Source organism: Daucus carota, chromosome 8 (genome assembly GCF_001625215.2).
Source record: "Daucus carota subsp. sativus chromosome 8, DH1 v3.0, whole genome shotgun sequence".
NCBI lineage: Eukaryota > Viridiplantae > Streptophyta > Magnoliopsida > Apiales > Apiaceae > Daucus > Daucus carota.
Genome location: NC_030388.2, coordinates 19,715,806 through 19,741,610, shown reverse-complemented (window position 1 = coordinate 19,741,610; position 25,805 = coordinate 19,715,806). Strand labels below are relative to the sequence as shown.

Below are 25,805 nucleotides of genomic sequence, written 5' to 3'. Positions count from 1 at the left end.
TGTTTGGCTCGGGCTTTTAAGCCCGGCTTCTGGAGTTATAAGTTAGAAGCACTTATTCATTCGTACTGTTTGTGTAAAAAGTCAAAAAGTATTTATAAAAAATTAGGAATACTAGCTTTTGTTTCATGGTTTCTACTTCTTTTCCAAACACATTGATCACTTATAAGTCTTAACTTTTAGTAAGAAACAATTATTTTAAGTTCACCCAAACGGCCCAGACTTATAAGTGATTAAACTATTTGGGAAAGAAGCAGAAGTCCCGAAATAAAAGCTAGTATTCTCAACTTTTTATAAGTGTTTCTGGTTTTTTGCACAAACGGGACAAGAAAAGCAGAATTCGACTTATTATCCAGAAAAGCCGGAAGCGGCTCTTGCCAAATAGGCACGATATTTGTCAAAAGAAGCAGAAGTGTTTATTTTGGGTTATTAAGCCTCAAATACTAGAGGCTTGTTTAGCTAACGTGCTTTCAGCTTCTTCCAGCACTTTAAGTTTCTTCTACTTTTTACTCATCATGTGGCAAAAAGAGCATAAGTGCTTCTTTGGGGCTTTTAAAACCAGAAGCTGGATTGCTGGTTTTTTAAGGCTTTTTTAATGATTTGCAATTTATTATGAAGTTTTTAAATTTTTAATGTGTAATAGTTTTGATTTATTAATTAAGTTTCTTATATTTTAATAATTTGAATTTTTCAGTTTATAAATTTAAATTACACACACCCAATTGACTCATAAGTACTCTTAATAACTTATAAGTCAAGTTTACTTATCACTTATAATTTTTTTCTCTGATTTAAGCAATAAGTCATTTCTTTTAAGCCAAATCATACGGCCTCTCGCTTTTTTTGAGATTTTTTAATGATTTGCATTTTATTATGAAGTTTTTAATTTTTTTTAATAAATAACAAACTTATTTATCTCTTAAAAGAGTTTCTTTTATTTTAATAATTTGAATTTTTTTAATTTATAAATTTAAATTACCAAACACTCAATGGACTTATACATAAAAGTTACCCAAATTATTTTAATAATTTAGAAGTCAAGTTCAGTTATCAATTATAAATCATTTTGTTACTTTACTGATAAGTCACTTTTTTAAATTAAGTCCTATTAATATATATATTCTTAATCGAGCTTATACTAAGAATAGGTCTTTATCATTCAAAATTAAAAGGGCAAAAAAAAAAGGGTTTTTACAAAGATGTCAGATGTTTTTTTTATCTTGTAAACAATGATCTCATAATAGGAATCATAGAATACTAAATAAACTATTCTAGTATTATTTTAAATTTAGTTCTAACACAAAACGCGTTTTTGTCATTCATGACATTTGAACCGAAATAAATTTAAAATGAAATTTAACATTACTATGATAGTGCATCCATATATATTTTATTAAAATAACAAATATTATTTTATATTTTGAATATTGATATTTTTGCTTAGGTTTTGTGCAAAATTATCAGATATTGGAGTAAACTATTGGGTTAATTGTCAAGTTAGTCACTAAAGTGAGCTTAATGTATCAAGTTGGTCACCGAACTCAAAACGGTATCAAGATGGTCACCGAAGTCACAGTAAATTGTCAAACAAGTACCTCGAAATATGAGTTCAAGCATTAAAAATATGATTTATGGAGTTTTACACATTATTTTTCAATGTTACCACAACCAACTAAAAGGTTATGACTTCTAGTATTTATGATAATATATTTAGATTTTATCAAATTTATTTATTATTTATTTTTCATTAAAATAAAGAAAATAATTATATAATAAAAATAAATAATAAATAAACTTGATAAAATCTAAATATATTATCATAAATACTAGAATCTATAATCTTTTAGTTGATTGTGGTAGCATTTAAAAATAATGTGTAAAACTCTATAAATAATATTTTTACCGCTTGAACTTATATTTCGAGGTGCTTGTTTGATATTTATGGTGACTTTAGTGACCATTTTGATACCGTTTTTAGTTCAGTGACCAAATTGATACATTAAGCCCACTTCAGTGACCAACTAGATAATTAACCCGTAAACTATTTGCAGTAGTTGAATAAAAGGCGGGTGACATGAAATTCTCTCCCATTACACATCCCACGGTGAATTTATAAATTATAAAATGATATAAATCAGGGACAAATTCGAGACATCAAATGACGAATTAACGAATTATAAAATAAAAATTAAAGAACAAATTCGAGGTAAAAGGAAAAAGAAAGAACTTACCTGAACATTCATATTCAAAAAAGTCTTTTCATTTCATATGTTATGATAAATTTATTTTTTTTTGAAACGGATAAATTTATGTTAAAATCAGCTTTTTTAAACAGAAATATTTTACAATTTTAATCTTTATCTGGATTAAAGTTGAAAGTAAAAGTCAGAGTATAATAATATTATTATATGCACATGTAATATTATTTTTAAAGGAAACATGGAACAAGATTGGAAGGGATTTTGGCATATCTGTTTACAATAAATTAAGATGTTAATTATAGCTAAACGCCTAAACCTATAGTAGTATTTGTTGGTAGATAATGAAACAACCCTTGTGCAGAGTGTCAAAATCAAGAGACAAGAAAGCCTTTGGTTTCAAAGTGCAATTTTTTTGGATTAAGATCCACCAACAACTGCAGCAGTACTCAGCTCATCATAAATGAAATGGTCTCATTGGATAACCAGATGGACCATAAAAAGTTCAAGTTATTAGCTTTTGTTACCATTATTTTATTTGGTATATTTAGTTCATCTTTTCTTGGGGTTTTCTATTTTTATTACAGTAAAAATTACTTATTCCCTTCCAATGTACTAAAAAAGAACAAAAATTACTTCCAACTTGGAAGCAGTTCTTTGCTTGATGGGCACACCTACACAATATAAACCAGCAAGTTCCCTTTTGTCATTGGCAAATGTTCCAGATTAGATAGAGTAAAATCCTGTTCAGGTATTCAATATTAGACAACATTCTGCCAAGATACTTTGAACTTGTACAATGGAATTTTGGCGATTTTTTCATTTTTCACACCTATCGTCCTTCCATCGTATAGGGGCGAGTAGAGACTGCAGAAATGCAGCAAGAAGGGGAAGACGCGGAGGAGAAAACTAGAGAGGTGTCAAGAAAACCTTTCAATTTTCTTCTGAAACAGTTGTGCAAAGCTTGTACATGCAATATTCAAATGCACAACCGGCCTGCTAAATGTTACAGTACAGGAATAATTCCTAAAATGCTTTCAATTCTTTGTTTCTGAATATATTACATGAACATCAATCATATTACAGGACTACCTCTGTTGTAAACAAGTTTCTTCCCCTCTTGAATCCTGATCATATTCAGTTTTTCTCAGGTTCACATCTATTTCAACATTAGCTAGCTGGAAAAGAAGATACAAATCACATGCTGCAGTTTTGGTGGCAATAAATTAAAACAGTATACCAACTTTGTATTTGACTATTGCTCAAGAGTCGAGAGGCATCAACTCTATTTCTAGATCCATTTCGCCAGATTCTACATTCTGAAGCTTTAGAGTCATCTTCTGTTTCACTTTACCATCGATGATGTTCACTGTGCTATCTTCTGTTAGACAATTGTCATTTGATTTCAGCCATTTACCAATCTGCATGTCCCCAAACATACCAGCATCTCCAAATGCCATTGCGGAGGTTACCATTGGCTGGATATCAACCTCCGCTTCTCCCATAATGTCATCAGCGGAAAAGGTATCCTGATCATAAACTTCCTGTGGAATCAAAAGACCCAGGATCTATAACAAGTAATAACAGAATACGAAAATGGACCAACAAGAGAATAAGATATTATAAGAATGTCATCAAAGAATGTGCTTAAATCATTTGATTGCAGGTAGATGCTCTCCGCAGGCAACAAATTATGCTAAACAAGAAATCTATCACATGCAAATGAAATTTGAGGCCTTTGAAAGAAAATGATACATTGGACTTGGAATGAGGAGTTAATCAAGATATAAAGAAATTCTAGTAGTTCTTTACAAGCATTACAAACTGTGAAACATTTGCCAGTATATTAATATATATTAGTCTCTCAGAAATTTGGAAAAAGAAAATATATTACCAATAGTTAGTAGGATCTATTTTAAGACTCCATATTATAATTATTTGTGCATTTTAATATAAATATTTTTTGATGAATCATTTTTCTTTATTACTTAATTATTTATACTATTTAAGACCCTGCTTTTAATAGGTAATATATATTATTAGTTTGATTGCAGAACATTAACTTATATGTAGTTTAGAGTCTTTAGACTAATTGAAATTTCTTTTAGACTTGCAATTATTTTACTGACGACAAAAGATCAACCAATTTATATATTTTATCAATTTAGGCTGGCCCAAGTGACCGACTACTGAAGTTCTTTTGTTCGACTTCAATCATATAATATAGATAGATGGGTTTCTGAGGTTGAGTTGAGAAAAAAAGAATACCAATAATTTATTAATGAAGAAATTGTCATGAATGAGAAAGTAATCGTATAATACCACTTTCAAGAGTCCATAATCCTGAGGGACAGAAAGCATCAGTTCCTCGTTCCATACAGGATTCAAATTGCTTTTGACAACAGTTGTTTGGACCTTCTAATCACAGAAAAAAAAAACTCATATAAAATAAATCTCTACATGGGATTGAAAAAAAATAGCTAAACTAACATGTTTCCCTGCTCTTGGTAAGGTAAATCTGCACGTTAAAACTAAAGTAAAGACTGTGTAAGGATGTTGACACCTTGAGAAGTATCGCCTGTTATAACATCCTAACCTATCACCTTTCTAATCATACAAAAGATCATTAGCATATAGAATAACAAAACCTGCTCTCCAAGCCGCAGGAGAACATAAGGGTCACTTGTCCTCACATCTCGAACAGCCAAATTTCTGCCCTCAATCACTTTGACCTTTAGTATTCCAATAAATACCACCATGGCTTCCTGCTGTCAGATGGATGAAAGTAATTAAATATAGAACTAAACACAAGTAATACTAATATCCATACTGGCTATGTTTTTCAGTGCCCAAACGTTAAACCTAGACTAACATCATTACATGTGTGAAATGAATCTTCGTATGAAATAGTCAAGTGGAAACGGTAGATGCAGTAGGAACACTAACTATAATTCTTATAAACTCAATATGGTAGCACTGACTCCTAAGAATATATTTATAATATTCTCAGACTTTATCGAGTATTGAATACACATTGAAAGGGTACATAAAGCAGATGCAAATGACAAAATTACCGTATTCTTTGATGAACTACTTCTTAAATCATCCACAAATTTCTGTGAGGAACTTCTCTTAGGAGAATCCCTGTCAGATGAATTTGACATAATTCGCAAGCTGGGCTCTAGAAAGTCTTCATTCTCATACTTAGCTCTGCAGAAGGTGGAAATTAAAAAATAAATATATTGGATAAAAAATGAGGTTACTCAAAAGTATTTTTCAGAATCTGTTCAAGGCATCATGCCAATTGATATCTAAGTGCATATCCAGTACAGGGTGCCAAAAGAGTGTCATTTTCTATGACGCACTCTAGGTGCCTTTCGACTGGACATACAAGGGTCACAAAGAGTGTCAACAAAAGTTGCAAAGTTTCAGCACCCCCAATAAATGGTTAGAGCATATACATTTGTCCAAATGACATATGTCACCGTACCTTTATATTTATAGAATTATGTAATATAAGTAAATATGGGAGATAGGCGACTTTTATGATGGTTTGGCAATGTTTGGCATCCCTAGTGAGTGCTTCCACCAGGAAAGTTAGAGACTCAATTGTTATTACCAGATTGAGAGAGTATAAATCGGATTGACCAAAGAGAATTTCAAATTAGGCAACAAAACAGATAGTATTCATGTTACAATGTAGCTTAATTAAAAAGTTGCTTTTGAACAAAAATTGACTTGCGGCAATCTGACCTAATAAATTTAGAACGTTCCTCGTGACTAGCATCAGGTCCCGGCTTTGAGACTCCTTCAGGAATACAAGCCTCATAGATTGAATTCGCAGCAGCATTCCCACCTACTTCGATCATTGAATCGATTTGATCATCATCCCAATCATCTAGTGTCACAGATAAAACCTGCCGCCACATGTAGCAGGTTTAATTATAACTACATAGTCCTAAGGATTAATAACATGTAAGCATAATGATGGGAAAACTCAGGAAACATGAATAACTCAAAAACTTCATTGTACTAAAAAGAAAAAACAGTTATATGGAAATACATAGCACGTTCATATCCATTCGACATCTAAGATGAAATTCAATGGCAATTAGGAAAATTGCTTATGCGTGGACGTTGAAAAGGCGGTAGTTTTGCAAGCATATGAACTGATTTCTCCTTACAATACAAAAAAGACCACCTCTATACATATACCCGGCACCAAAAAAAATAGAATGTAACATTTCGTTTAACATTAGACATATTAGATAATGTACTCAGCCCATCTGAATATGACTGCCGATGATTGAAGACAGTCTTTGTTTATAAGCTCTGAGTACTATCATATGGAAGATACATAAAATAATCCTATTAGCTCTGAGTACTATCATATGGGAGATGCATAAAATAATCCCCCCCCCCCCCCCCCAACCCACCCACCCACACACACATTTTGTTAAATTCAAATCATAATGTGTATTCATATATCTAAATGAAGATAACATAGATAATGTCCGGTTATTAGGTTTCATTGTTTTGCGGGAACATGAAACCTCATACAAGTAGACATGACAATTCCTAAAAATTGAAAAACTAGAGAAGATCTTTAACATACTACCTTATGTATTCAGAGTTCAGACATCACTATACCTAAAAGTAAACATGTATGACCTCTTAACATACTAAAATGCATACAGGAGCTAAAGGAAGAGGAGAGGGAAAGGAAGAGGGCAATAGAGTTTACCTTTGAAACATGAGAACCAAGACTCCTATGCACATCACAACATTTCAAACATATAAAAACTCCAATATTGGCAGACCTGAAATCGCAAGTTCAACAAATCCTCTAATAACTCACAATGGAAATTAAAAAATGTATTCTACATACCCATAATAAATACTGACCGTTCAGGATTCAGATAACAAAAATTGAAGATTTTGCTATGAAAAATAAATTCATGCCTACGATTCTGTGTGTGGGGAAGTTAAGGATATAGTTTCTGTTATTCACATATCATAAACATTAACCCATAGCCTAAGTACATTTTCACATGTATTTATAACTGCAAGGTGGTCTGAGAATACATGTTTTGAGGGTCAGCTTGATTTTGCAACATATATTTAAAAAATATCTTCTAACAATCCTGTAGGCCTCCTCAAACTATGTAGACTTCCAGTAATAAAGCCACAAACACGAACACTAATTATCCGCAACAAAAGTACGGTCCTTGGTATGCTATTACCAGTCTTCCTCCGGTCCTTGACCACTATGTTCTTGGATAGGGCTGTAAACGAACCGAGCCGAGTCGAGTTTTTTCTTAATGAGTCGAGCCAAACTCGATTAGCTTATCAATCAATTTTTCATGTTCGAACTCGAGTTTGTTAACGACCGAGTTGAGTTCGAAATCTAACCTAAATATTTATTAATGCCTACATTGGGTCCGGGATTACTGCCTAGTGCCTACATTGGGTTCTTAGCATCAATAAAAAGTTGGTTCAACTTGGTCTCTATCTTAAAAGTAAAAAATTTAAAATGATCCATGCTCTTAGATTAGAAACCATGTAACATTGAGTTTTAGCAACCATATACCATACAAAACACATTTTAGTGAAACCAAAAAATAAAGGACATTGCAGACTTCTTGAACAACAGCAACCCATACAATACAAACAGCATTATTCAATATTACATAACCATTGATTGCATATTTGGCGGAGAAATGGAATACTGCAGATAACACATTAACCAACTTGATAGCACTTACGCCCATTTGGGTTCTGGAGCAGAACAATCAGCACAAACACGATTATCTTTTTCAAGCAACAGATACTTTAGTTTTCTTTTGCCTGCATAACAGAAAAAATGTCGAGTTAACCCCTCTTATGGGGTTTGTACTCAAATATGTGAGTCCACTTCTGAAAGTTATATATACAGCTACCACATAAATCATGACACTACATGATGATTTTAGAAATTGATTTACGGAAGTCAATATTTACACAAGTCTTTACAAATTACACTTGGAATATCAGTCTTCACAATCTTTTACACTGCAATTTCTGGGATCAGTTGGGATTAAAACCAACCCACTAACACTATATAGGAAATTCTTCGGAATGTGCAAACAATCTGCCACCATATATCCGACTACTAGTCCTCAGTCCCATATAAGTTCCTAGCTAGTCGACTTTTACACTTTCAAGAGAATAGCAAACTATACACTCTAACCACATATATGAGTAAAGCATAAAATGAGAAAAGGAATCATAAACTAGGAAAAGACAAAACAAGCTTTTCAAGACATTAACGCAAAGAACGAGGCAACACTTGATCGATGAAGTGATTAATAAACATAATCGATTAGGTATCCGTAGGAGCACACCTGAGTCTAGCCCAGGCTCAGGTTTATCGTAACTCATTGCTCTGCTAACTCACCACCAATATCCAACAATACCTTCCTTTACCAACTGTATACACATAATAACAAAAAAAAAATCACATATAATTACCCAATTCAAAAGACTAATTAGATAAAGTTTCAAGCTTTACAACCATAAACCACAAAAGAAACTATTTTTAACTCTGCATTTCAGTAAGAACTGAATTCATTTCTTGTACTATAAATGTATAGCTGAACTAATTAATTAATCAATCAAGTACTTAAGAATACAATTTTCCTCTACTTATACAATCAATCAAAATGTTGGTATTAAATGCGGCAAATCATCAAACTTTATGATCTTGCTTCAAAATCATTTTACATAAAAAAAATGGAAAGAAGATCTGATATGGAACTTACCAAGGAGAATAGCAAGAAGAACAAGGGAATTTTGATTGCTGTTTAGGCTTTAGGAGAACAGAGAAAGAGAGAGAATTAGAAATTAGAATGCAGTTGTCTTGATTCTGTACTTTTGATTACTTTTTGTAAGTTTTATTCTCTTCTTACCTTTTCGCTACTTCTGAGTTCGGACAGTGGCTTATTGTGTTAAAATTTTTGTAAGTGAATATAATTTTTTAATTTATCTATTTAGATAAGAGATTATTTTATTAATTATAAAAATTAATAATAATATAATATAAATAATTGTATGAAAAAGAAAAATTTTGTATAGCTGCATAAATTTAAATTTTAAAAATAAAAAAATTGTACATTAACCTTTTGAACTCAATAATGGTGCAATATTCTCTTTCTCGCTGCATATGGCAAGTATAGCAAAATCTCGTTCTCTTAAATATTTCACATAAACGCTTTACATGGGTGTATTATGTTGGAATTTTAAAATATTTTTTTTATTCATGAACTTCGAGGTTATTTGATTGCGATTGTTTGAAATTCATTATAATCTTCGGGTACTCAATTCGAATTTTAAATTATTTTTCAAAATCTGGTGGTATTCAATTAGAATTTTAAATTATGCTTTAAAATCTGATGGTATTAAATTGTGATTGTTTAAAATCGATTAAAATTTGATGGTATTCAAATACTAATAGGTTTTTTAAAATTTAATAAAATGATGGATTATACAAAAAATTTCGATGTATTTTAAGGTTTTTGACCCACCAGAATTTATGAGATTTTGAAATATCCTAAAGAATTTATATCAAAGGAGATTTTATCAAGAAATCATATAAAATTAAAATCACATATTTCATTATTAAAATCCAAAGACTAAAGAAAATCCACTAAAATCTCAATTAATCTTATAATTTAAACAAACTCATCCAAAATTCACAAAAAGGGAAAATAGATTTTTTCGCCACTCAACTTATTGTTTGTTTAGAAATTTGCCTCCGAACTATAATTTTTTTCTTTTTTGTCACTAATGTTAGGTTCGGATTTTTTTTAGTCACTAACCTTAGGTTCGGATTTGATTATTAACATTATGTTATTTTTTTAGTATTATTAAAATATAGTGGTAGTCTGCGGTATATTATGAAGATCTGATATGTGTCTATATCTTTGTATATATTACTTTATATGTCCCCTGGATAGTTGACCTTGGAGGACGAGAGTTTGACATGTATTTTAAAAATTCTAAAAGATTTAGTTTCATAAATTATTTTTATTTTTTTGCCAAATAAAAGTTATGATTGTCTATTCTCTATATTATATATAGTTTCATAAAAATCAAGGTTAGATGTCATCTACAATTATTATACTATTGTAAAAAAATAAGGACGAATACTATAAAAAAAAGTAGACAATATATATACAATTATTCTCGATTTTACCGCTCATTTATGTTATTATTACTCCCCCCGCTCTCCAATTTTTTTTATAGACACGTATTTTAAGGTTCTCATTTCTTATAAAACAAATTTTCATAATTTAATTTTGAGATTTTCATTTTTGTGTATATAAATTCAAGGCTTAATGACCTTTTAGCCCTCGAAGTATGGGTGTAAGTTCCGATGCGGCCTCGAAGTTTAAAAACGTATCTTTCGACCCTCAAAGTATCTTTTCCATACCTTTTAGCCCTTTTTAAAAAAACCGGTATAAATCGGGGGATAAACTTGACAATTCATATTCGGGGTAAAGTTTGGGCGTACCTTTTAACCTTTAAAGTATACATCTCGTTCCTTTTAACCCCTAAAGAATACATTAAAATACATTAGATGTTTCTTTTAACCTTTAATGTTTAATGCCCTTTTTAAACCTCATGTGTGAAATGTCAATTTTGTCCACCCTGTTATATACCGGTATACGCCATAAGGGTTAAAAGGTATGACAAAGATATTTTGAGGGTCGAAAGGAACGTTTTTAAACTTCGAGGCCGCATCGGAACTTCTACCCAAACTTCAAGGGCTAAAAGGTCATTAAGCCTAAATTCAAATGCATAATTTTTATTCGGGAAAAAAATTAAAAAAAATTATGAAACTAAATCTTTTAGAAGCCTTAAAATATGTGTCAAATTCTCGTCCTGTAAGGTAAACTACTTAGGACTCATATGGAGTATTACATATAAAAATATAGACACATATCATATCACCATAATATTGCGGACCATCATTATGTTTCAATAATGCTAAAAAGAATAATATAATGTTAATAATCAAATCCGAACTTAACGTTAGTGGAAAAAAATAAATCCGAACCTAACATTAATGATATAAAGAAAAAATATATAGTTCGGTGGCAAATTTCTAAACAAACAATAAATTGAGTGGTCTATTTTCCCTCACAAAAACTCCTTTCTCTTCACCATTGCCACATAGATGAGTTTGTACTTGGTCTGAACTTACAGCATTTCGATGACCAAATCTGACTCCATTACTCAAAACTGAAACAACCAAAATCCCTCTTCTTCAATGGCCGCCGATGACAACAACAAGCCGCTGCGTAAAATAGCCGAAGCATTTAAATCTCTCAGCAACTCAATCAACAAAGATGATGATACTAACAACACTACTTCAGAAACCCTAGATAGCTGTACCATGGAGCTTGCGCCGTTCTCAAATGCGTGTTCTCTCGTGTCTCCCCTCTTTCGGTGTCTCGGTATCGCCTTTCGCTTCGCCGAGATGGATTACGTCGCCAAAGTAACTCCTGCTACTCAATCTCAATCTGCTTTATATGTTTTTTTGTTTCAGTGATTAATTGATGATATGTGTATTTTGTGATTTTGTGTCTCGGAAGCAAGCGAATATATGTTTGGTTAGATTAATATGATATGCATTATCTTGGTTGATTATTTTGGAATCGAGTTGTTTGTTTCATTTGATTCAAGTTGAATGACTGAATTTTGATGTATTTATGGCATATTTTGATCGATATTTGTCATTGGAAGTGAGTATGATATGTGTATGTATACTTAGGTTGATTATTTTGAAAAGGATTCGTTTATGAAGTAAGGATATTGTGTAGAATTGTTGAATTTGATATGTTTGAGTGGGTTTATTGATCGGAATCTGGATTGGGTGGTTTGATGTGTATACTTAGGTTGATGATCTTGTCGAGGCGTCCAAGTCAATATCGACGTTACAAGCAATGATGGATGGAGATATCGAGTCTAACTGTGTGAGGAAGGGTGGCAGTCATACGAGGAATTTGTTGAGGGTGAAGCGCGGTCTTGATATGGTCCGGGTTTTGTTTGAGCAGATTATAGCTACCGAGTATGTTTTTGTTTTCGTTTGGAGCATTTTTATGTGTATATGCTATTTTAATGGGATGAATGGCTACAAGCTGATACCTTTATTGTCACTCTAGTAAGATTCTTGAAAAATGTGTGTTAAAAAATTCTCGATTTCTTGTAGGATCTCGCTCATAGTGAGGATGGAGGGGAAAACTAATTTGATTATGAACTCCTATGAGTTGTGTCACTGCCGCTTTTGAATAGTGATAATAACAATAATATATTGATAGGCTATTAGCATAGGGTCCGATAAAGACAAATACAATATTGATAGCCCAATAATTACTTCTTTATACCCTGCCAGAGTTGTAACTAGCCCAGGCCACAATATTAATACTCTCTGTTCATTGTCACCTTTATTCAGACAGAGATGAGAAAACACACCCCATTGTCATCTAGGCATTTCTTTGTCTCCCCACCTTCTCTCCATCATGCTAACTTCTGTTGTTTCTCCCCAATCCACTAAAAAAATCTGTAATGTTCTTTCCACAACACCAAAGTAAATCCCCGGGACAAATTATCTTCAACATCTCAGAATCTTATGGATTGGATACATAGACAACAGTGGAGAACTAACTTGCTTTATTCTCCTACTTCTCTTTAAATCCAAGTCAAACCCTGTGGATTCGGATCCATCTGAGCCTAGGGTAATTGGTGGGAATTCGATTATTGTTGATCATGACTCATGAGTGGTTTTCTTGGCTTATGGTATGCCATTAAAAGGTCATCTAGAACAATTTTATTTAAGTATCTCAATGTAGACAAAGGCTGATAATAACCTATGAGAATTAATGTATTAGGACAAAGGAAAATTCTTTTTGTCTCAAGGATCAACTTAGCTTAGGATTAAGTTAGCTGTTGTGGAAAGAAAAATATAGATCTTCCTAGTGGAAAGATGTTATGAGACATGGTGCTAAGGTTATCCAGAAGAAATGTCATTATTGACTACAGAACTTTTGGTTTTGGGACTATTGGTCGTCTCACAAAAAAAAAAGAGGATGTACACAGAGTACTAATATAATGGGTTGGACTACTGTACTTGCTCTATCAATATTTGTCTAGGACCTTAACATTTATAGCCTTTATATGCACTATAACTAATCGAATGACAAAGATATATATTAAAATTATATTTCCCCTCCATCCTCGCTGTAAAAGGACATCGTACAGGAAATCAGTAATTTTTTTCTTATATATTTTTATGAATTGTATGTGTGTAATTTTTTTAGTTAATACATGTAACAAAATGGAAGAGGTCACATGAAAGATGAGTGAAATTACCTAAAAATTGAATATTAGCAACTCATAGCAAAAAATAGCCCTATTGCTTCCCCAGATTTCAATGGGGCTTATAAATGGTAAATGAGTGTCATATTTCATGGGTCACTTAATTTACTAGCTCTATTGATTGAAATCTGAGCTTGGCACAAGTTTGTTAATCAAATGATCCTATGTATACTATTGAATACATAAATAAGCTCAATAAGAATATATGAGTAGAATCTGTACAAGGTTTATACACTTATTTGTTGTTTTGCACGTCTTGAAGAAAAGCAGGATTCAAATAGTTTCTTTGCGCTGTTTAGCATCTTTAAGTCAGTATACTAAATTTTCACAATGGGAGAGCTGCAGAAACTGCATGTGTCCTTATCTATTGCTTTGTTTTTCTTTGGCAGTGAGAATTCCCTGAAGAGTCCAGCTTCAACAGCTTATGCGCAGGTGTTTGCTCCACACCATAATTGGGCTATCAGGAAAGCTGTCGCTGCAGGCATGTATGCTCTTCCCACGAAAGCACAACTTCTAATGAAGCTCAATGAAGATGGTGAGTCAATCTTTGACAGATTATTTCATTCTACAATACATTTTCTGAGACATGTAGAAACTTTGGTGTTAACGTACTTGGAGTTGGTGATGTACCCATATATGAAACTTAAATTTCACTGATTTGGTTTGTATGTGCTATTTAGGTAAGAACTTGCATAGTTAATCATGGTACATTGGATAATTACAAAAATCAAATGCTACGTAATTTGTGGTCACTATGGGGAACCTAGGCAACTAGGTTCCCTTGTTTTGTAGTAACCACAAATACCTTGGAACTATAAGTTACTTCGTCTAATTTTAAAATTCAGGGAACCAAACAGTGTCAACCCATTTCAATTGAAAGGAACTAGCAGTTAGTGGGTTATATTAAAACAAATGAGGCCTTTGTGTTCCTAGCATCGAGTTTTTTCTGGCAAATACACTGTGATTGAAAATTGTTTCCCTTTTATGGTATTACCCTGTTTAGCTTAAGCATAATTAGAAATAGTTTCCTTTGACCCCTTTATAAAAGCCTAGGGTAGCAAGTACTCAGGAGGATGGTAAATGACAAATGAATACTGTAATGTCTTATATGTCAGTAAAACCTTCATATCAGACAACTATACAACTCAAAAGTTTGTGATCCTTCTCGGCTGTTTTTGTAAGCTGTAAATAACATTTTTGTGCAAAAGAAATAATTGATAATCTAATGCATGCTTTGTTTCTCCTCGGTCAAAAATCTTGGCAAATTGCTTATTGAAAGGTGTAAACAGCAAGATGCCGTCATACTGGAAGTGTGTATATATACTGATTATTTGTAAGTAGTTTATCTCATATGTTACTTGTTCTAAAGGCGATCCCGGATTTTTATTTTGATTTTGAGTTCAGAGGTTTCGGCGAGGACTCAGATGCAGATATATATTGGCGCATCTGCTGCAGTGATTCTGTACATTGATAAACTCTTCCACTCAAAAGATCTTGGCATAGATTGGTAACTTATATACCGGAGGTTCCAGTCTTTTCATCTGCCTTCTGGATGCAGTTGTTGTAATCTAGTTCTCGTTTAATGTTGCAGATTTCTGATGAAAACTGTATACTTGAATAAAATATACTTTCATCGGAAAATGTTGGGCTGATGTGTACATGGAGTGTACTTCTCCCTAGTTAAGTGCTCATCAGAAGTTGCTTGATGCCTATATTTTGATCTCTCAGGAATCAGATAAATTGCCTTCGGAGAAAAGAATTAAGATCATAATTTCTGGAAGATAACAATGTTCATAAATAGATAACTTGTCCCAGCATATAGTTTATTTAAGTGGTCATATAGAAGATGCTTATATGTTTTCTTCCTTTTCTATTTTTGAAATACAAGAATATTTCACCAAACATTAAATTCATAGTATCTAGTAGCATACTAGAGAGAGCACAACATGAAACCGTGACCTTGCCTTTAGAGAGCATTAAGTAATATTTTGATTACATTGATAAACTGAAATTCACATTGTTTTTATTCAGAACAAAAGGATATGTAGTTATTCCTAAATTTATATAAACTCAAAATATAGTTTATATAGATATATATAATACTGAATAAAAAAATTAGAAAAAGACATATTTACATATAATACGATCATTCCAAACAGGTTCGAATCTGATCCGAACTAGATTTTTCGATTAGTCCGGTCCAAACATTGAATTTAATAGGTCTGCTCTTCAATTCGAGAACTTTAAAAAATTCTATACTCAATTTGAACTGATATGGTCGCTCATTTTGGATATTTGTATAGCTTTGATCATCAATCATGATAAAGCTGAAGTATTCTTAACTGAATAAATCTTGATATCTATACTCAATTTGAACTGATATGGTCGCTCATTTTGGATATTTGTATAGCTTTGATCATCAATCATGATAAAGCTGAAGTATTCTTAACTGAATAAATCTTGATACCCATCCTTAAACACTACCTAGATTATAAGACTAGTATATTGCACTATAAATAACCGTTTGTCTTTTATTTTCTTAAAATGGGCCCCGCCAGGGGCGTTCTTTTAATACTAGTAGTGTATTTGTAGTGTATAAGGATGTGTGCCAAGATTTACTCTTCTTAGCTTGGTCATCAGTCATGATAAAGCTGAACTATTTTTACCTTAGTCATCAGTCATGATTAGGGCTGTACATTCGGTTAACCGAAACCGAAACCGAATTTGAATTTTTTTTCGGTTAACCGAAACCGAAATTTCTATAAAATCCCTACCGAATACCGAACCGAAATAATTTCGGTTTTGTAACCGAACCGAATTTTAAATTTTGGTTAAAACCGAAAACCGAAATTATAAACCGAAATTGTTAAACAGTGTATGAAAAACTGAAAATTGCTGTCAAAATTATTAAAAATAAAATACCCAGAATCTTGTATTTCTTGCGGCACATCAACAAAAGTGAACATCAGCGACATAACTATACAACTATACACACACCACACAAATAGACACAAATCTAAAACACACACAACCCAACACAGTTACACAAGGCTGGATCGATCACCGGATGTGAATATGTGATTGAGGCTTTGAGCAGCAGGTAGTGTCGCAGAATCGCAGTGTCGCAGCTGTAGGTAGCGATGGCCGATGGTAACTGATGTTTAATTTGGTATTTAGGTTTAAGTCATGTATTCTCAAACTAGATACACGCGTATAACTTATAAAGTTATTTATATTATTAATTAAAAATACTATATTTTTATAATATATATAAAAATCGGTTAACCATTCGGTTTTTCGGTTAACCGGGTTTTAAAAACTGAATAACTGAAAAACCGAAAAATCAAAATTTGGCTACCGAAAACCGAACCGAAATTAAAAATTCGGTTAACCGAACCGAAATTATTTCGGTTTTTTGGTTCGGTTTTCGGTTAACTGAACCGAATGCACACCCCTAGTCATGATAAAGTTGTTATAAAAGAAGTATTCTTACATAACCCAGAGTGGCTCCTTAGAGCAGCTGCAACGGAGGTTACCTAACTCATTTACTTGCAGTGGCTCCTTCGAGCTGCAACATAGATTTTTTTGATGGCCACTTATCATCTTGAAAAGAGATATGTGGACATGGGCATATTAATGTTGGGCAGCACTAGCGGAGTGCAGAAAAAATCTGTTAAATGTTCTCTTCGGTAGTCAAGCCCACCTACTCTAGCACATATTTGAACTAGTATGTTTGCCTGCGTTGCAGCCTGCAGGTGGTTTTTTTTATATATATTGCTACGAATTTTTTTTTTTTGGTTCAAGAGAAATAAATTATGTTGATTTTTATGCAAAATGATTTTTCAAAATCACTAATGATTAATAATCGAATAATCCCTCGTTCATAACTTCTCGAACTGATCATGCTTGTTATGAATCACCGATCGATCTGATTAATCCCTGATTATTTTAATTAGTTTGCTTTGTCTCTTTATTTTTTGACTTTATTGATTAAGTCCGTTTTCATTTTTTTGCAACAACGGTCTATAGAATCATTATGTTATCAATTAACATTATTTAAATAAATTATTAATTTAATGCTTCGATTAGTCAGTTTGGAAAACTATATTTCATTTTGAATGATATTAAAATTAATATTAAATATTTATAAGGAATTTTCTCCATGTTATTTTTTTTGAAACCAATTTTCTCCATGTTATTAGTTATTAATTGTTGAATGTCACAAATTGTAATAAAAACTATGTCAACCCAAAGAAGTTATTATAAATCAATCAGTTTGAAACTGAAAACTAAATTAACAAGATATAAGCAATATATTTATTAGTTAAAACATATTAGACCAATTTACATGTGAAAAGAATTGAAAAGTTAAAAGTATAGACATAAGCCTCGTTATATGTTGTTGTTGCTGAAGTGGCAAGCTGAATTCTTCTCTTCACTGAAGGTACTTGTTCATCCTTTCTTCCTTCAATTGACCTGTTTAAATCCTAACTGTCGCATGTGATTTGTAGTATTCATGGCATCATATATGTGTAATTCGCGTTTTGTGAAGCTTTTGGATGTTGATGACTGTCAATCAGATCTCCTGGTCAGTGATTAGGTTTGTTTACTCCATATAATTAGCATGGTAACGGTATAAATCATTTTTTTAATGAATATGTGTGTATATTGAATGGTTTTGCGGTGCATACCGTGGAAATTCATCCATTACCATGGAAATCGTTTGAACGACACTGTCAAACTCAAGTTCCGTAATGAGTATCGTATCAGGGTCACTCTTGATAGGCAGAATAAGCGGTTTCAAGGCATGCATGACTTGTTCGTGGATTTCTCTCTGAAAAGGGGTGAAATCTTGTTCTTCGAGACATTAAACCGAAGTACTTTAAATGTTTTCATTGTTGGAGAGCATCTTGGTGAAATTCAATATCCTAATGTTGTGCATTCATCACAGGATTGTAGTCCTACTCCATGTAAGTACAGTTTTCTTGATACATGTTATATGTAGCAATCTGTAGCCAATTTTCGATTGTAATGTATTTCCCCATGTTTGTAGTTATCTGCACCCGAGATGATTGGCACTTTGTGTACTTGATCCGATTCGAAGAATATCTTGTTGATGAATTAGTGAGTGCATTTATATGTATACCTTTGTAGCAATTATCATTTAATTTCTTTGGTACTGATTGTGTTGTTGAAATCATAGGTTCCCCCGCATAGTTTCATGACCCGAATAATTCAAAAAATGCCAGCAAAGGTGAAATATGTACTTGACAATGGCGATGAGTTCTGCGGTACTATTATAGGAGGGAGGGGATTTTAACCGGTTTAAAGTAGATATGTGATGCTTTAGGCATTGAGAATTTCGATGCCTTCACAATGCTTGTGTTCTCGTACGATTGGATGAAGAGGTTTTATATCTCCTTTTCTGCTGCACAGAACGATGACATGCACTTCAACAACGATGACATGCACTTCAACGCGAACATGTTATCAAGTAGTTAATTTCAACAGCTCATATTTAATTGAGCAACTACTTGTTTTTTTTTATTGTTAATGATTACTATTTTGTGACAGTGGGGCTTCTGAGTATTCTTACATAACTCATAGTGGCTCCTTAGAGCAGCTGCAACGGAGGTTACCTAACTCATTTACTTGCAGTGGCTCCTTGGAGTAGCTGCCACATAGATTTTTTTTTATGACCATTTTTCGTCTTGAAAAGAGATATGTGGACATGGGCATATTAGTGCTGGGCAGCACTAGCGGAGTGTAGAAAAAACCTGTTCAATGTCCTTTTCGGTGGTCAAGCCCACCTGCTCCGACACATATTCGAATATAGTATGTGATTATTTAAAACTGTTAATGTACTTGTGAAATTGCCGTTCTGTATATACTAATTCTATCCATCAAACTCTATTTTTTTAACGGTTATATTTATATTTATTGTAGTTTTGATTACACACTGTTTGTATTTTTCATTCATACATAATATCTCTATATGTTCTTCTTTATATATTTTTCTTTCTACAATTTATTTGTCTAAAAAATATAAATTCGGATATTAAAATTTTTAATTTTAATATCCGAATTCATACTTTCTATTTGTTCAAAGTGCTAGTATGAAAAATACTCAATTTTCAAACATACAAAATCGAAAAATTTCTATATATTTCCTTCATTTTTAATATATTTCCTTCATTTTTATTAAAGAATATTTGCATTCTTATAATCATCATTAAATTTTAATATATTTTATATTATCACAAGAATTTTAAATATAAATTAAAGTTACGATCAAATTCATTTCAAATTTCAAAATAATTTTAAATTCTAGTTAAATACTCCAAAATTATAAAATATCTTTTAATTCAAAACAAACTATTACCTCAAAGCTCAAACTCATTCATAAAAACCACCCAATTTACATAAAGTTACCCCCAATTTACAGAACACAAATTCTAGGGTTCATACTTCATACTCAAACAAATACTCCAAACACAAACCTTTAATTCTCTTACAACCTTAACAATGCTAGGAGGATTGTACGGAGATCTGCCACCTCCATCATCAACAACTGACGAAACTAAAAGCCAATCGAACCCCACTTCCAATGTCTGGTCCTCCACCGTCAAAATGGCCCCACCCACTCTCCGCAAGCCCTCCTCTGTTTTCGCCTCCCCCAGCGTGCTCCAGAAGGCCCAGGCCAAGTCCAAGCCCTCTGCTTCCAAGCCTGCGATGAGTGTGAGTGTTTCGACGCCAGTTGTGGCTGTGGTGGGGAGAGAGCAGGCTCTTGTTGGCGTTACGGCCTCGGTGGTGGAGGAGTATGATCCGGCTAGGCCGAATGATTACGAGGAGTATAGGAGGGAGAAGAGGGAGAGAGAGAAGGAGATTAGGGTGAAGAGGGAGCTGGATAGGAGGAGGGTGGAGGAGGAGGAGAGGGAGAGGAGGGAGAGGGAGGAGAGAGAGAGGGAGAGGGAGAGGGAGGTGGGGGTTTCGGGGGAGGAGGCGTGGAAGAGGAGGGCGGCGATGAGTGGGGGGAGTGTGGGGAGGGAGAGGGAGAGAGAGAGGGAGGATTCGCCGACGGGGAGTGGGGATGGGTTTTTGATTGGGAAGTCGGAGACGGGAGGGTTGGGAGTGGGGGCGGGGGGGCAGATGACGGCGGCACAGAGGATGATGGCGAAGATGGGGTGGAAGCAGGGGCAGGGGTTGGGGAAACAGGAGCAAGGGATCACCACGCCTTTGGTGGCTAAGAAGACGGATAGGAGAGCTGGGGTTATTGTGAATGCTAGTGAGAAACAGGAGAAGGAGAAGAAGGTTAAGAGTGTTAATATTAATGGGACGCCGACCAGGGTCGTGTTGCTTAGGAATATGGTACGTGTGATATGATATGTTATTATTTGTAGTAGTATGCTTATTTGTATTGTTGATACATGTTTGATTGTTTGTTGGCTGTTGGATGTTACGTCTGATGTTTAGAAGATACTTCATTGAATTGCTCTGTATAGATATTTAAGAGAACAGCCGTTCTTAATATTTGCGAAGAATTAGTATCTGAAAACAATCTAAACTGTAAAAACTCCTCAACACCAGAAATACTTGCTAATGACATTGAAGTTAGTATGATTTATGTATAAAATACCAAGTCAGTGATCCTTTGAAGTACATATCAGTCTGTTCTGTATTCGTAATAAGTAATTTATACATTGTTAATTCTAGCGTGTATAAAGTGCTGGCACTCTTTATTGCCGTGTGTTAGACTTAAGCAGTTGTGAGTTGAGGAATATCCTTGGTTTGTTGGATGATAATATGATATGATAAAGTAATGAACATGTAAAACACAAGATTTTTGTTTGATTTTGGGTAGTTTTATTATTTAATTTGGGGTGGGGTGGGGTGGGGTGGGGGTCGCTTCTAAAGCTCTTCTACTACTAGCTAAAGCTCTTCTCAGGAGTCACGAGACTGAATAAAATATACGAAGATCATAATTCCACAGATGGCAATATGTTTAATTGAGTATTCATATCAACCAAAACTTAACTCATGTAAGTCTTATCTCAGTGTTGATCATTTTCCTCGAATTTGCACAATGAACTATTAAATTATCTGCTGTTTATACACCGAAAGACTTTTCTGATTGCTTCTGTTCAACTTAATTCAAATTCTTAAATGTGTTGCTTTTATGGCATTTTATACCAGTCAATATTCTGTCTGGAACTTGACTTTATTAGAGGATGTGTTATGTGAAAAAATATACTGTTTTTTTGTACTTATTTGTAGACTGAAGTAACACATTTACTTGCAAAATGGGTTCTGGTAGTATGTCAGCTTAGTTACATATTTTCTTAGGTCCTGGAGGGGTGTGTATTGTTGTATTTTTTTTTTTTTGTAATTTTATTTTTTTTTTTGGGGGGGGGGGGGGGGGGGGGGTTAACTTTATCAAGTTAGGAAGTTGCTGTTTTTTTTATCTTGGAGTGAAGCTAAACTAAAGCAGCGCTTCATCTGATCGATATGGGTACTGGTAGTATGTAAGTGAAAGCACAAACATGTTTTTTAGAACTTCAAGCAGACTTCATCTGATCGAGATGGGTACTGATTCTGTCTTTAATTGCATATTAAAGCTGTTGCTAACTTCTGAACAATGCTTTCTTACTATTCATATCGAATGACACATTAGTTTGCTTTGCATTTGGATGAATGATGATACATCATCACTAGGGGTGGCAATTTTGGGTAATGGGTCGGGTTGTCTTACCCGGTCCAGTTTTTGGGTCAACCGGAACCCGAAACGGGTTGAAATTTTTTTTGCATGTCAATAAAAATATTTTCTTTAATAATATATAAATTTATCATAAATTTATGTAATTTTGTAATATAAAATATATAATTAGCATAATATATTATATATATTAAATATTTCGGGGCGGGTTCGGGTACACTGGATCAACCTTAACCCGACCCGAGTTATACAGGATCAAAATGACTAGAATAGCATCGCAAAGTACATATGACTGATGAGTACATATGACCCGAGTACACTGGATCGTCGCAAAGTAATTACACTTAATTTTTATAATTTTAATAAAAAAAATAATAGAAATATAAATTCAAATTAAGTGTAATTACTAGAATAGCATCCAAATACCAACTTTCAACAATGTTTAGCCAAATAAAAACAAGCAAATATCATATCATGTTCATGCCCAACGCCTTCCTGCGTATTGTCATTGATTGGATCGGGCGATGATACACCATAATCATGGTTATACAGGCAACAAGTCGAGCTTTGAGGAACCCAGCGCCCGAGTACCTTCGAGTTGACTAGTAGTCTTTGTGATAACAATATAGATCATTTTGGTCGATCCGCACCATTAACTTACTGCTATCTGCTGTTTAAATGTTGAATATTAAGTTTTTCTAATTGCTTATGTCCAACTTGATACAAATCTTAAATGCGTTGCTTCTTACAAAAGCATTGGCATGATTAAGGCCTACAAAATCTTTATGTGATTTCCAGATGTTGACTTCTTTTCTTTAATTTTACTGTCATCTTGTCATGATTGGTACTGGTAGAGTGGTTGTACGCCATCACATGCATATTTTCCAGAACCTGTAGGCGTATAGTATGTTGAGATGGGGAGGTTGGTTTATCAGGTTAGGAAGTTGTTAATTATGTACTGCTAGTCTGGTAGGAAAACTAAGCAGCACATCTAGCCAATACCCTCAGCTGTGTTACAAGTTGAATATGATCTGTTAACAATTGATAAACTTGTAACTCTTTAAAACACATGCTACATTTAATGTGTTGAACTGTTGATATACTTAAGGATTGTGACATTTGTACCTATGCTTAATTGAGTTTGAGTTATGATTGGGCATGAAGATTATTACTGTTGTTCTTGGTAAATAGCTGTTGCGAAGTTGTAAGAACTGGTTTAGTATTATTCCTTACAATGATACAATTTGATACTTCTTTTGCCTAATTTTCAGTTTTAAATGCATAGGTTCTTGATATTTCCTACTAAGTCCTCCACAATCAGTATTCTTGTTGGTGTAGATGGGTCATGAACATTATTAGTGTATTTATTAGAAAGAGCTGCTTCGAACTTGTAGTCAGTGGTTTGTTATTATTCTTTACAAATGACACGATTCGATACTTACTATGCCTGGTTTTCAGTTTTAAATGCATAGGTTCTTACTATCTCCTACCAATTCCTTCACAATCGGCATTTTCTCTTGTTATCAATATCATCAAGTGTAAAATTTTGACTGTATCTTTCACTCTTAATATATGGCTAGTTCGGGTGTATCATCAATGATTTGCTTCATTTACCTCTTTCGTCACTCTGTCTTGCCCGTTCTATCTGCAACTTGTCTTTATATTGTTGCCTCTGTGTTTATCTGGTATATATACAGCAACCTTACGAGTTGCTTGCATTACAAATAATTCACTATTAATACTTATTAGGGCATCTGTAAATTTGTTTATGTATCCAATGAAACATGGGAATATCTTAACACTCCTAATTAGAGCAAGTCCAACACTATGCTAAGGGGTTCCCTAAAAATATTATAAAATAATATGTCTTAGTGATTTAGCACAAGATTTAGCACATGAGCTCCAATAGTACTCCCTATATTCATTCCCTATTATTATAATAATATTAAATTTAAACAACTTTGATGTGGAGGAGAGAGGGAAATGATGTGGAGAAGAGAGAGAAATGAATATTTTAATGATAAAAATAGTTTAGGAGTGGCTAGCATATTCTAAAAATAGGGAAGGGGAAGCTTGTGCTAGTGATTTAGCACATCACTAGCATAGTGTTGGAGTGCAATTTTATCCCATATTCCTTATTTTTGGATTTAAGACTTGATTTAGCACACCTATTGGACTTGCTCTTACTCACTCAAGACATTATATCACAAAATATTTTCACAAGTTTTGTGACCGAAAGATAGATACGATTCTAAGTACTAGTTGGTTTTATTTGAAAAGGATATCCATATTATCTAGTACTTGTACTAATTTTCTCCATGTATCCGCTCTTTCTGAAAGGTGGGTCCTGGTGAGGTTGATGATGATCTAGAAGGGGAGGTAGCTTCAGAGTGTGCGAAGTATGGAAATGTGACCAGGGTCCTAATATTTGAGATTACAGAGCCAAACTTCCCAACAGATGAAGCAGTCAGAATATTCGTGCAGTTTGAGAGAGAAGGAGAAGCAACAAAAGCACTTATTGATCTTGAAGGTCGCTTCTTTGGGGGTAGGGTGGTGCGGGCCTCCTTCTATGAGGAGGATAGGTTTAACAAAAATGAGCTGGCTCCGATGCCTGGGGAGATTCCTGGTTTCACTTGATTAATGATAAATCAATATAAATCGGCCGTCTGGGATTACAAAAATAATCATTAGGAGTTTGTAGCAAAACCTTTTCTGTTTTGTCTGATAAAATTTATGTATTTGGGCATGAGATATGTTTTTCAAAAAAAAAAAAAAATGGAACTTCAAATCTTTAAACTTGTAGACTACAGTTTCATAAAGTTACCAGAGTATACATGCATTTGTGCGTGTGCATTTTCCATGGATGATCCTGCATCTGTTGCTGCTTGAACAGTCAGTTGCTAAACAAATGGGTACAAGAATCTTAAACATTTGGTTAAGAGAATTAAACCTTGTTTTTATCAAGGTTATAAAAAACGAGAATTGGTGTTGTGGTACGGGCAAATCGGTACTCAGAACTCTCAGTATCTTGGAGAATTATTTGGAATTCATTTTTCTCCTCATATTTTAAATTTCTTTTAATCAAATTTTGGTGTAAAGTGTTTAAATTTAAAACTTAACCATAATATTTTTCTTTTTGTTATATAATATATATAAGTAAATGTTATTTACTAATAATCATGATTCTAAAAATTCTGGACTGAACTATTAATCCAAGCATGCCTCTGCAATGATTTTTAAAATCCGATTAATCATTATAAATTCTTCTTAAAAGATATAGTATTATATATCAAATTAAACTAATATATTAAATATTATTATAATATATCCAATTTTAAGTCTGATTAATCCTTCTGACTAATCTCCGATCATCAGATTTCTCCCTAATAAACACATCCATCGATTAATCTGGATTCTCGATTTTTACAATGAATAACCACATTACCAATATTTCAGTTTAAGTATACATTCGACGATTA

The 25,805-nt window shown here is 33.3% G+C and overlaps 3 protein-coding genes across 7 annotated transcripts; 2 read left to right on the top strand and 1 right to left on the bottom strand.

The window, feature by feature from the left end:
• Positions 1-3,113: 3,113 nt before the first annotated feature.
• On the bottom strand, positions 3,114-9,132 carry LOC108197144 (ADP-ribosylation factor GTPase-activating protein AGD12). 4 transcript variants are annotated; one of them, XM_017364659.2, is made up of 9 exons: positions 8,996-9,132; positions 8,579-8,663; positions 7,961-8,042; positions 6,940-7,015; positions 5,949-6,112; positions 5,270-5,405; positions 4,844-4,963; positions 4,518-4,613; positions 3,114-3,739 (listed from the first exon to the last, which is right to left on the bottom strand). In XM_017364659.2, the coding sequence occupies exons 2-9, from the start codon at positions 8,613-8,615 to the stop codon at positions 3,458-3,460; spliced, it is 993 nt and encodes a 330-aa protein (XP_017220148.1). In that variant the 5' UTR covers positions 8,616-8,663; positions 8,996-9,132; the 3' UTR covers positions 3,114-3,457. The 4 variants fall into 4 exon arrangements, with proteins under 4 accessions (XP_017220148.1, XP_017220149.1, XP_063938749.1 ...); XM_017364660.2 differs by having other exon boundaries at positions 4,844-4,960; XM_064082679.1 differs by lacking the exon at positions 4,518-4,613 and having other exon boundaries at positions 3,216-3,739.
• A 2,214-nt stretch (positions 9,133-11,346) lies between these two features.
• LOC108197527 (accelerated cell death 11) lies at positions 11,347-15,271 on the top strand. 2 transcript variants are annotated; one of them, XM_017365174.2, is made up of 4 exons: positions 11,347-11,733; positions 12,134-12,306; positions 14,003-14,148; positions 15,018-15,271. In XM_017365174.2, exons 1-4 carry the CDS (start codon positions 11,506-11,508, stop codon positions 15,122-15,124), a joined length of 654 nt encoding a protein of 217 aa, XP_017220663.1. In that variant the 5' UTR covers positions 11,347-11,505; the 3' UTR covers positions 15,125-15,271. The 2 variants fall into 2 exon arrangements, with proteins under 2 accessions (XP_017220663.1, XP_063939676.1); XM_064083606.1 differs by having other exon boundaries at positions 11,401-11,733; positions 15,013-15,271.
• Positions 15,272-20,019: 4,748 nt separating this feature from the next.
• On the top strand, positions 20,020-25,167 carry LOC108197126 (DNA-damage-repair/toleration protein DRT111, chloroplastic). The gene is made up of 2 exons (XM_017364640.2): positions 20,020-20,981; positions 24,667-25,167. The coding sequence occupies exons 1-2, from the start codon at positions 20,139-20,141 to the stop codon at positions 24,961-24,963; spliced, it is 1,140 nt and encodes a 379-aa protein (XP_017220129.1). The 5' UTR covers positions 20,020-20,138; the 3' UTR covers positions 24,964-25,167.
• The last annotated feature ends 638 nt before the right edge of the window (positions 25,168-25,805 follow it).